The following is a 12,950-nucleotide window of genomic DNA, read 5'->3' as shown; positions in this document are numbered from 1 at the left end:
AGCTCAGAACAAATATTCAAGGCGAAATTGCTGCAGTTTCAGCCAATTTATGCGGAAAAGTAGTCGAAAATTGGGTTCAACGATTGGACTTCGTAATACGTGCTCGTGGTGGTCATTCAAACGACATCGAATTTTATTCATAAATTAACTTAAATGTATTTTAACGGCAAATAAAAAAATCGTCGATATCTGAAACCATTTTTGTTTTATTCAAATAAAAAAAAATGTGAACGCTGTTAATGAAAAACCCTTTTATATACAAAAAACAGAAAGGTTATTGTTTTTTCCTTCAATTTCAATGGGAAAATATTGTTTGACATATAATATCTCAAAAAAAAAAAAAAATGGAAACAAATTATCTCAATTCTTTTGCCAGAATTTGAATAAATTGCTTCATGATTGATTTATGGGAATAAAACAAAAAAAAAAGAGTAATACCAGAGATAAAGAGGAGAATCGTCATGATATAAATATATCTATTAAATAATAATATAATTGACTTGACAAAAGTTTGTCTAAGTTTTTCATTACAAAGTTTTTATTTATTAAAAGAATAGAAAAAATGAAGTAAAACCATGAACTAACAAAGTGATTGAAAGATAGTTGTACGATGTTAAGAGAAAGAATAAACATTCTTCCTCTATTCTACTGATATTCATTAAGAACAATAGTAAAAGCTCCCTACCAAACCATATAAGGAGTAACTCTTCTCTCACGCGAACACGTACAAAGAAGAAGAGTATTCGAAAAGGTTTTTTTTCTGTTTCAGTATATATTGACAGAGTGAACGGAATAGTGAAAGTCGTTGGATTTTTAAAATGTGCTCTTTGTTTTAAAGCTATATTTAAACATCTTGATCAAGAGGCGAAGGACATTAATCAACATAACTCAAATACTAACTCCTAAATAACCATTAATCAAATCAGACACTCTCCTCATCATGATTAATTATATTGGGGAATGTTGGTTCTTACTGTTTACAATATGTTTAGTCATAAATATCCCAGGTAAGAGAGAAAGGAAAAACGTGGGGCTTCGATTACCTTACAAAATAAATGAAGAACAAGGCATTTGAAAGTATAAATTATTTATGAATGCAATCAAATTAGTATTTTGTTGTACCTTTTATAGAAAAGATAATAAAGCGATTTCGTAAGTTGCTCAAGAAAAAGAATGGAATTTAATCTATCAATATTTGGAAATGTAAATTGGGAAAAAAGAGTGCATGGGCTTAGTAATTGAATTGTTTTTGTTTATAAGCATATGTCCATACTTTTATACTTAGAAAAATTCGACAGGAATGAGTGTTTTTTTATTATAGAAGAAAAATTATATATAAAGCTCTCTCAATGATGTGATGAAATTGATTCTTTACATGGGATCCGTCAACACAAAAGCAAACTATAATAATAGTAATCAAAACGGAGTTAGTACTATATGTGTATTCTCTGACAAACGATTGGCTATTTGTATAAATAAATTATTCTAATTAACCTTTTGTCTGTGTTCTACAGTGCAATTAAAGTAGACGAAATTGATAGTCACAATTGAAAAAAAAAAAATTGATATATTTTATTATAAAAGTTCTACATGAGGATAATATATTGCGAATAATTCGTGGGGAAAAAAAAAGGAAATTTTTTATTCCATTCATCATGAGGAAAAGAAAAAGAAGAAGCTAAACTCCATGTGTAGTTATTCCATATGTCTAGAATTCCTTGATTTCATTTAAAATACCAATATATGCCTTTAAATTAAATACAATTATTGTATATCTGAACTCGTTCCACAAATTTGAACAAAATGTCCATAATTTGCTAAAAAGTGTCTATAAAATATTGGGCTCTATAAATACATAAAATTAAAAAATAATTTGGGATTTACACATTTTCGTAATTTTTGTTCGAGATTGTTTTTATGTGAAGTTTAACATATTTAGTAAAATTTCAAAAGGTTTGCTAGATAAATTATTTTTTTCAGGATACTTTTTAAATGTCTTTATTTTTTAAAATACAAAATTTCATATCTTTTGATTCTTCACTTTCTGACAATTGTAACAATGTAATTTAACAGAATTTTTATTGAAACTGCTGTTAAATATTAAACGTTTGTTTGACAACATCATTTTATGTTATGACAAATTTATAAGCGATTTGACAATGTTTGATTAACATATGTATAAAATTATTATATTTGATTGGTACTTTACACATATATTATATTTAACTTGTTAAAATATGCATTTATAATTAATAATCCCTCTTAGTGACCTTATAAAAACAACAACTGTTTTTTACAAAAAAAAGTTTCAAATATGTAACTATAGTATGCAAAGCCTCCATTTTATAGGTTCAACCCAGGTCCTTCGTTAAGTTATCCCTCGGCACTAAAAAAAAATGTACTTTTTGAAAAAAATAATACAAAAATTTGACATATATTTTGTTATCACAGTCGATGTTTTAACTTATTTTCAGGGTTATCAACATTTACTGATTGAATTCAAATAATTTTTTGTTAAAAGTTGAATAATTCCGAGAAACTATTCAATAAAAATTCGGTGGCTGGAAAAATTAAATATATTCCAACTTAATTTTGGTTTTTTTATCTTTCCAAGAGAAAAGATTGTTAGATACAATAAAAGTAACGGCCAAATTCAAAATTGGTATTCCCATTTTATAAAATTTAACCCCAGTTTCCAAGGCAGATGCCAAGAATATCCTGCTAAAACCGACACTGGATTTGAGGTGTATCAACATAAAAACAAGTTTGAACAAAAATTAAGAAAATAAGAATATATTTATTTACTTCATATACACATAGAGCCAAATATTTTATCAACATATTTGAGTCCACTACATACTTCTTATTTAAATTTGTAGGATGAATGAAGATTTCTCAGAATTCTCGAGATAGTTTAAACCCTTAATTGTACTATACACACTTATTTTGGTCTTGATATGGCCTATAAAATCAATCTGTTTATCATTTTCATATTGCCACGATATATTTAAGTGGGTCTAGCAGTTCCTCTAAGGAATAAATAAGAGTAACTTGTTGATATAAATAACCGATCAATCGTTTCAGTGTCCAATTGTGATCTACACTCAATTCGCGTTCATTGTATAAGCTTCCCCACACGTATGAATTTCTCTTTCTATCTCAAAATTGGAGGTAGCTACAACAGATAGATGATTTTGAATTATTGGAGCCTGTTAATAATAAGGAAATAACTTCACACATTTTTAACTGGAGTAAAAGGAGAGGGATGTCGACTTTTTGAGATATTCGGACAATTAGCACTTTGGAGGATCACGGAAGTAAATGGAAGGTCTTATTATGTGGAAGAGGTTGAATTTGAATCTTATGAAGTATTATGGGAAGAGACTCGGAGTCGATCTGATGGATGAGGTCGGAGGAGATCAAATCTATCTACTACAAATCATTGCAATGTATTTGTAAGATGGACGTATTTGGAATCATAAAGATGATCTTGTATGTCATTAATTCCTGAAACATAAAACTTATGAATATAAATTTACAGTAGGAACTCCAAGGATTGCTTATTCCTATAAGAACACGTTTTCGAAAATTGTACTCGATTGAGTCAAGATCACTCTTCTCCTTATCCGATATTATTTTCTTTGAATTTCAAACTTTTGTTTTTATAATTAAAGGTTGCAATAAATGAAGTTAAACTACTCGCTGTCATTGCCTGTAATTTTGCGATAGAAAGAAATAGTATGACGTACGGGCAGAGTTTTACAATGTACCCGTTCTTAATTATTCAACTTTTAACAAAAAATTATTTGAATTCAATCAGTAAATGTTGATAACCCTGAAAATAAGTTAAAACATCGACTGTGATAACAAAATATATGTCAAATTTTTGTATTATTTTTTTCAAAAAGTACATTTTTTTTTTAGTGCCGAGGGATAACTTAACGTCTGTGTTGATCGGCCACATATTTTATGTTTCCCCTTTTCCCCATGATAAACAGTGAAAACTTGACGTGTTAGTAATAACTACATCATATCTGAGAAGTATGTATTTTCATTTCAAAAAGGGAATAGAATCAACGTAAATCAGCAAAATTATACTGCCTAAAAAAACAAAAAATATTATAAAAATATGTATGAAACTAGTTGGATTTGATAAATTCAAAAAATATATATTAGTCAGCTGTTTTTACTTTCATATTATACACCTATGTTTTAAAATGTGTTTTTCTTTTCTTTTTTTTAATGTTGAGAGATCATAGTCCAAAAATTATAAATTATAAGAATTGAGTCATTTTGATCGATTTTCACACTTCTTTGAAAAAATTTTGAAAAAAAAAATATTACCTACAAAATAATCAACATTAGTAATAATGTTTTATAGCATTTTATAGTGGAAATTTATTATAGATGAATGTAGAATCTTTCAAAACGAGTAAATGCTTTTCTCATAAAATGATTATTTTGTGTAAAAAAAATATGTACTCCGTTCAGTGATCAAATTTTCCCCTTTATACGTAAAATATTTTTTTAAATCTATGTACCATGCTTTTTTTAATAACGAAAAAAACTAATACTATTTTTTAGTGGACACTCTTTAAATTATAAAATGCAGTGCATACTTATATTTAAAATACTCGATCTCATATATTGGTAATGCGAGAAATTATTTTCAATTATAGGGATGTTGAGTATAGTCAACCATTTTGCTAGCACGTGAAATTTTTCATTTTTATTTCGAAAATGGAGAATATGACATTACACCGGAAGCAGTAGTATCTGGCATTTCTTGAAATATTTTTACTTAATTAATATGTCATATTACTCATCAAAAAATCCTCAGTGTTACTTTTTGTTTTTCATGTCCACACTAACTCGTAACTACTCAATACTAAAGAGACTAAAAAGGAGAGAGGAGACAAAATGGTTGAAATAAAAAGTTAAAAAAAACTATGTATATGATTTATCTTCAGGATTCACGTAACCTCGATCAAAGAATATAGAATATAAATGCCCTTCGTTGATAATTAGAGGGTTAGGGATTTTTTTAACAACTTTTATAATATTGTCGAGTATAATTATGATGAAGATGATATGAACTATGCTTTTAATTAATATTTTGGTTTATTCTAAAGGAAAATACATAGCCCTGTCTGAAACGTTTACTTCTATGAAATTATTTAAATTAATCTTAGCCAAAAGATGTGACATAACAAGGAATTCCACAAGAGATTAAAAGTGTGGATTGATATATATAACGTATCTTTCACTTATAATCTCTTTACTCAATACTTATAAATAAATGATATGACGTGTTCTGTCCTCAAGAATGAAATAATAATAGAACGATTTTATATTAATATGTTGGTATGGTCTTTATAGCACTCACTAATAAGAAACCCAATTAATTTCCTCATATCAAAGTTTGTATTTACTTCAAAACTTAACATGTTCTAAAAATGTAAAGGAATTATGATATGTATATCAGATACCAATAAAAAAATGAAAGAGTGTAAAACTATTCATTTCAATAAAACGGGTTAAATTATTATTTCTTATATCAAAAATATGTAAATGGTATACACGTTAGATGTCATATACCCACGACTGTAATATTAAACTATTGGGACTACATTGATATTCCTGAATCAAAATATTTCGTATGATGTACATCATTTAGCTTTATATTTGGTAGACTCAGTGACTTGCTTTCATATACATAAAGACTAAAAAACTTTGCTTTATAAATCAATATGACCATAACTTTAATAACAATTTGAGGTAATGAAATATGATAACGCATTGTTTTCATATTAGACAATATATTTACAAATAAATATGCTTAATTAATATACCAATATTTTAGTCGGTCAATTAATTTGGTATTGTATAATTTTTTTCTTCTATTTCTACACAATAAAACCTAATTTATAGTTATATTTATATATTTTCTATTCAAGTTGTTTTTATTGGTGTGATTGTTAGATTTCTGATTTCATACATTAAATAATTTAGGGCCAGATGTAGTTAAACCCCGGTTAATGAGCATCCCTTTTCATAATGCCGTAATAGAACTGAGTAAAAAATAGATCCCACAAATTTAACATTTTTCATCTCATGATAAACGGGTTTACAGTATACAGAATTAATATTTATGTAATTGTGTATAAGTTTACACATATAATTAGGAATTAAAAAGTTAAAAATAGTTGTTTGAATATATATAAAATAATAGTTACTATACTAAATTTCCTGACAATGAAAAAAAAAAAAGAGTCCAAGACAGCGAAAGGAAAAATATAAAATGACTAATAAACAAAATGGTTAATTATATTAACTATACCTCGATTAAAAATGGTTAAATATACCAATAAATCCCACAGAAGGCATTATCATGATAAATAAAGCATTTTATATGACTAGGATTATGCTGCAAAATATTGGCGATATAACGTAGATTCAAAGCAATAAGGAGCTTTATTATTTATTTTGGAGAGTATAATATCCCAGATCAATAAGGGAGTGCAAACTTTATTATGTTTAAGAAAAAAATATTTAAAAATTTCAATAATTACTTTTTTAAAGTATTGGATTTGATTATTACGGGAACTTCAAAACTCAAGAACTTTTTCAAAATGAAACAAACTCGTTCATATATATGTTGTGAAAATTCAACATTACCTCAACTCAAATAATAATGAACTCAATTGGTAGTATCAATACATAAAAGGATAGAAAAAAAAACTCTAGACTCTACTTTCTCATTAAAAGGAGATTGCATTAAAAAAAGGAAAAAATAAATGGCATACAATTATACTCGTATATGTGGAAATTCTGAAAAACTGTACTAAACTAAAAAATTAGTGAATTGTCTAAACACCAATTGGACTTGACACAGAACTCAATACGTGAGTTCAAAAATTTGCGTCGAATTCGATATTAGTTTTTAATTTACTATGATGATTTTAATCCCAATTAATAAAAACATATGACACTTCTTCATCCATTTGCCTATTTATAATTAAGGCATTTCTAACCACATAGACTTTTATATAAACAAAGAAGTTTTTTAAAACTTTGGATATCGTATAATTATAATTTAATATTACTACATCATTGTTTTTTCTTCCCTGCATGGATTAGTCATTAAAATTATTGACTGTTCAATTGACTAGATATCATAATTTTATTCTGTTTAAATTTTTATAATGATCTTAAAATAATGAATTTACTTTATTAAGAATTGACATGTCAACAAATATTTATGGTCATGATTTTTGATTTTTCCTTTAAATTATATTTTAAATATATTTAATTCTCAAATTTAAAAAAAACATATTGTTATACAATAAAAACTTCTATTTAAAGCATATAACCACATAAAAAAGTTTCATAAAAACGTAAAAAATGTCATTACGTATTCACATGCAACCTTTTTAAACTTACTCTGATAAATGAAACTAAAAAAATATATTAAAAATGTACTTCATATAAAAAAGGTATTACTAAGCTTATCGTGAGCATTCTTAGCAAAATCAAGAAGGAAAATAATTAAATATTTATGGATTTACTGAATATTTAAACTGGGTTAAATAGTTATGTAAAAGTATGAACGCTTCGGGCTATATATTAATATATGTAATAAATGAAAGGATACTAATTTATATTTTGCATCATATCATTTTAGTTGAACATATCATCTTAGAAGTGATGAGTTAATGTATTCATTGGACTTGTCAATCATTCAGTAATTAATTAAAAAATTACTTTTGATAATAACATTTATATGATTATTTACCTTACAAAATGGATATAATAGATATAGAACACTTGGTCTAAAAAGTACCGGGCTTCACACTTAGATGTCCAAATTTTGTATCAATCTGTTCGTTATTAGGATTTTTTTTTGCTATTACATGCCTTAAGGGTACGTAGATGGATAGCTACCTCCCCCTAAAGCCACGGAAATCCCAATTAAATGCAGCAACCCGTGTAACATATACCCCTACAACTGGGATATACTTTTATATATTAAAATCACATCTTTTTCAACAAAAATGTATACGACCAAAACAATGCCCTAAAACAGTCTATAAAAATAATAACAACGATTTAAAAAAACGTTATTAAAATAGCTATTTTTCTTAATGGCTTCAGTCTAATATGAAATATTTTTTATTATTATACCTAGTCTTCTATATTTCCCTCCTTAATCTCTCCAGGGCATCACACTCTACCCATAAATGAATTGGAGTCTCAGTTATATCTCCACACAATCTGTATGATGCATCTTCCACCATTCCCATTACCGTTAGATGCTTCCTTAAGGGAATATGCTCTGTAATGAAGCCAACTATAATGCTTATAGATGCTCTCCATTTTTTTTTAAAGTTGCCATTTCGAACTACTAAAAGAATTTTGCATGTCGGCACGTTGTGTTTTTTATCCATTCCCGTTTCAATGTTTACCTTATGTACTTATTTATCTCGGACAAAATTACACTTTTGGGAACTTTGACTTCCAATTCTTATAGAATAGTATCACCATTCTTAGCAAGTGCATCCGCATATTCCATTCCTGTCTACTCCCAATGACCTTTTATCCAAGTTATCGGGACATTCCTTTTCAAACACTGCATTTCTTCTATCACCCTAACTTGTTGACCCGTTAAGAAACTTTCATTTTTAGCTATAAAACAAATAACAGCTGAACTGTCCAAGAAAGTTTTGATTGGCACTTGAACAAATGTTTCCTATTGAGAACACATAATGCCTCTAGTTCTGCCGGAAAAACAGTATTGTACTATTTTAAGTTGCCACAACCTTGCATGACACAGTTATATCATTTTTCCATTTTGCATTCATGTTTTTAAACAAAACCTTCGGAATTGCTTCTTCATATATTTCATCTGACCTAATTATAATTGAGTCACTAAAATACCCTCTCACTAAATCATTTAAGCCATCCAATGCGAAATCCCCCCATCTTTATTATTATTATTTTTTTTGTACATCAGTACAACTATATTTCAACATAATTACAACATATATGTAATTAAGAGAAACTTTAATTATATTAAACACACGCGTTAACAAACAGGAGATTTTTCGTACTTATTAATTTATATAAAATATGTTGTATATGTCCATTATGGCCATTTGGTAAATGTATTCCAGCTGATATTGCTCTGTAAAAATCCAACTTCGTGCATCTCTGCCCCAATGATTTTGTCTCTCAGTTCGATTACCCTCCTATATTCTGTTTTATTTTTATAATAGTCAACTCTATCGTTACTCCATTGGGGGTTTCTTCCTCTCCGCTCAGCTCTATTAGTTTCATTTCTCAATTTTCTCAGTTCTTCTGTCCACCAAGGTGTGACTTGTTTATACTTTTTTGAACGCAGTGGCGCCAAATCATTTAGAGCTTCGATGAGTAAATTCATTATTTCGGTAGCTAGAAGTTTCATTACTTTTACATGTACTTTGTTTTCCAATCCAGATGTAGCAACCTTTTTCAATGCACACAGCTTCTTATTATACTCTTGCCATTTGATTTATACATTTAAAACAATTTAACGAAAACAATTTCATGATATAATTTGAGACTGCTTCTTGATGAGAAAAAGTTTAAGCTATGCAATACCTCAAAAATGAAAAAATGGGGATTCTAATCTATAAAGAAAAATAAAATAATAATCTTTAAAAAATCCAATTTAGAACTCAAAAATAATTGTTTTCTCTGTTAAGGCCAAGATTTTCCAGCCTAAGTGTTATGTGAGTTGGAATGCTTTATGCAAATGATATTTTGATTAAAAATTAATTTATTATACATTATCCAACAAATGTTTGCTTGTGGACCCAAATGGTGTGTTCCTGTTTGCTTTTACTTCAAGGAAAATGATAGTACCTTTTATTTGCCAACATTTATGTTTTTGAGTTTACAGAACTTAGCATTTTATTTACTATCAATAAGATTTGATGGCTTTATTAATACATAAAATTATGGTATGATATAATAAATCTAAATCAATTTTGAATTTTAATTTATATTAAGTTTTATTTTTGTATTATAAATTTTAATATCTTCACCTTACAAAAAATGATAATAAATCTGTAATTTGATAAAAATGAGATGGGATAGACTTTTATTTAAAAAGTAAAATTTCAACATTTTGTTGTATTTACAAAGCAATTTTTCCGATTCAGAAACATATTTTCACAACGAGCTGAAAGTGACTGCATGGTAGAACTTTATTTGTTAATATAGGTAGTCAACAAAACAAACTAAACCTAAATTTACAAATCTTGAAAGGAACTTCATGTAATTTCCTTAAAAAAAAGGATTTTTCATAAACTAGCGAATATCAGGTCATCTTTTGAGAAGAATGATAATACTATTTTGCAAAATAAATGGTCCACACTAAATTACCATATATAATTATAATAATATATTAAATTATTATCACTCTGTTAAAATCAAACAAAAATACTTTATACTAAATAAATATATAACTATACATAATTTTATAGTTAAAAAAATATTTAAAAAGTTATGTATTTGGATTTTTTGGGAAAAAGAACAACATACATACTATTTTTCATACTGGTCAAATTTATATTCAAAATGACGCCAATCCGAAATTTTTGCAAAAATCATCCACGTTAAGGAAATTTGTGATTAAATTAGCTTTTTCGTGATCAAATTGGATATAAATGATAAAAAAAAGAACAGTACAAAGGAACTAGAAATTTTTTTTAATTCAGTTTAATTGGTATAATTTTCAATTAATCTTTCAATTTAAAAAAAAAAATTAAGACAAAATTTAGAATTTTTATATTTGGAAGACTATATACAAACTCATACAAAAAGTATTGGTGATTTTTTTTCCACAGTATATGCATCTTTCATGAAACTGCCAAAACCCACCAAATTATTCTGGAAGATAAATATCTCAACACTTGAATCTATATATAGATAGGTAAAAAAAAGAATAACAAATTAATGTTGAAAGCTTGTAAGATTTCTGTATGGGAAATCAAAGAAAATATTAAAGGATGCTACATCATTTTTAATTCTTAAAGATTAAGAAATATAACAATCTCATGAAAGTTCATAGAAAAATTGAGGAACAGATGGAAATACAAGAGGGGACAGAGGGTGCAAATAAGAAAATAGATAAAAACTAAATAAAATTCAATTGAACATAAAGAGAGAAAACTCACTTGACCATCTAGACAATATTAGGACAATAGGCATATAACACTTTCCATCACAGCCAGATGGTATCGTAAATGAGCCCATTTGTTTTTAAGCAATATTTTGTTTATATTCCGTATTTTAAATTTATAAAAAGTTGAAAGAACTTTCAGACATAATTTGTCACAATTACACCCTAGAGCAATGGTAGTGTAAAATATACTTATTGGTTTCAAAAATGATCCTACAATAGTTCCAAAACTGTGTTAGCAAGCTAAATAATTGTGTTTGAGTCTGATATAATTAATATAGTTAAAATACAATTATGTACTTCACTCAAAACATCAAAATTAATTAAAATAACTTTTATTGGATTTGTTTCATAGCAAAAAACAAAACAAATTGCTTTACGACAAACCTAATCTTAAATAAGATATTTTGCCTCCAACATATTAAAAGCTGAAGAATTGGAGTTAACCTGTATGTACAAAATAAAGATTAACGTCAGTAGAGCATTTTCTATTCAGATGAGATGTTCATAAAGTCGTGTGAATCTGTAATATACACTTAAAAGTCAAACAGTCAAACTATAAAAATAAGCAACTTTATAAATCTTAGTTTTCGCTTTCGATACAAACAACAAAATATTAAATAACCTTACCCACATAAGTACAAAAAGTGTTTATTTTGATACGCTGTATAATCATTCAGTCCATTTATGTTATAATTTCATTATAAAATTTTCTTCCATTTGTAAAATAGTTTTTACTTGTTTTTAAAACAATATATTATTCAAAAATATTTAAATTTTTACTTATAGTTAATGTAATTGTTATTTGCTCTTTAAGTTTCAAATAGACTATGTGAGCACCATAAATATACAACTTCAATTAGTGAAATTTTCCTTTTTTTAACAAATACAAAAACTGTGTAAAAATATTATTTTGTAACTCCAAACAAAAAAATATTTGTTTTCCATTAAGTATGTTTACAAACGCTATTTTTAAAGTAAATCTAATTTAGAACAATTTCCTGACTGACTTCATTTGCTCTTTATTTTTCTACGAACACTATTTAAATAATTTTAATTTCCAAAAGAATAAATTATCTCGCTCTATTTGTATAGAAACTCTTCCCCAATAGTATACAATTTTTTATTAAGTCCTAGTGACATCATTTTTCAAGTTAGGACCTTCAAAATTAAAAAAACAACATTTTTTTGGTTTTCAGGTTTTTGAAAAATGTACAAAAATTTAAAAAATGTAATTACGCACCAAAATATGAACATAAAAATAATAATGACTTAAGATAATTTTTAAACAAATAAAATTTGGATGACTTATGAGTAAAAAGATTAGCATTGATTTATTCTCAACCTCAACTGTCAAAAAGGAAAAACATTAATTAGCTAGTCTTGTATATTTTCATTCTTTATTGTCCATTGGTTATTATTATATCAAGAATCCTTATTAATTATTAAAAACATTACATTTATATACCAAAACTTGGAGTAAGCTTGTTTTAAAAAAGTGATTTATGTTCAGTGCAGTTTCTTAAAAGACTCAAGTATAAAAAAATGTCAATTTGTCCATCCATTTAGGAATCTATAAGCAAAAAAAAGAACAAATAAAATCCTACAAATATATTTAAGAAGAATATACTCTTTAATATAAGTAGCCTGTCAATCTAAAAGAAAATAAAATGATTTATAATTTAAACTGAGTGTAATGTTTATTTATATTATCTTTGAGTTATTG

The 12,950-nt window shown here is 26.7% G+C and overlaps 1 protein-coding gene across 1 annotated transcript in view; it reads left to right on the top strand.

The window, feature by feature from the left end:
- The first annotated feature begins 691 nt into the window (after positions 1 to 691).
- The window catches only part of LOC121124732 (uncharacterized), a 60,560-nt gene continuing 48,301 nt past the window's right edge, over positions 692 to 12,950 (top strand). Inside the window, exon 1 of the mRNA XM_040719919.2 lies at positions 692 to 1,007. Within this exon, the coding sequence (XP_040575853.2) occupies positions 941 to 1,007 (67 nt within the window). The 5' untranslated portion in view covers positions 692 to 940. The remainder of the gene's footprint in view (positions 1,008 to 12,950) is intronic.

This window comes from Lepeophtheirus salmonis, chromosome 9 (genome assembly GCF_016086655.4).
Source record: "Lepeophtheirus salmonis chromosome 9, UVic_Lsal_1.4, whole genome shotgun sequence".
NCBI classification, from domain to species: domain Eukaryota; kingdom Metazoa; phylum Arthropoda; class Copepoda; order Siphonostomatoida; family Caligidae; genus Lepeophtheirus; species Lepeophtheirus salmonis.
Note: the sequence above shows the minus strand (reverse complement) of the source record. Positions and strands in the feature narration are given on the sequence as shown.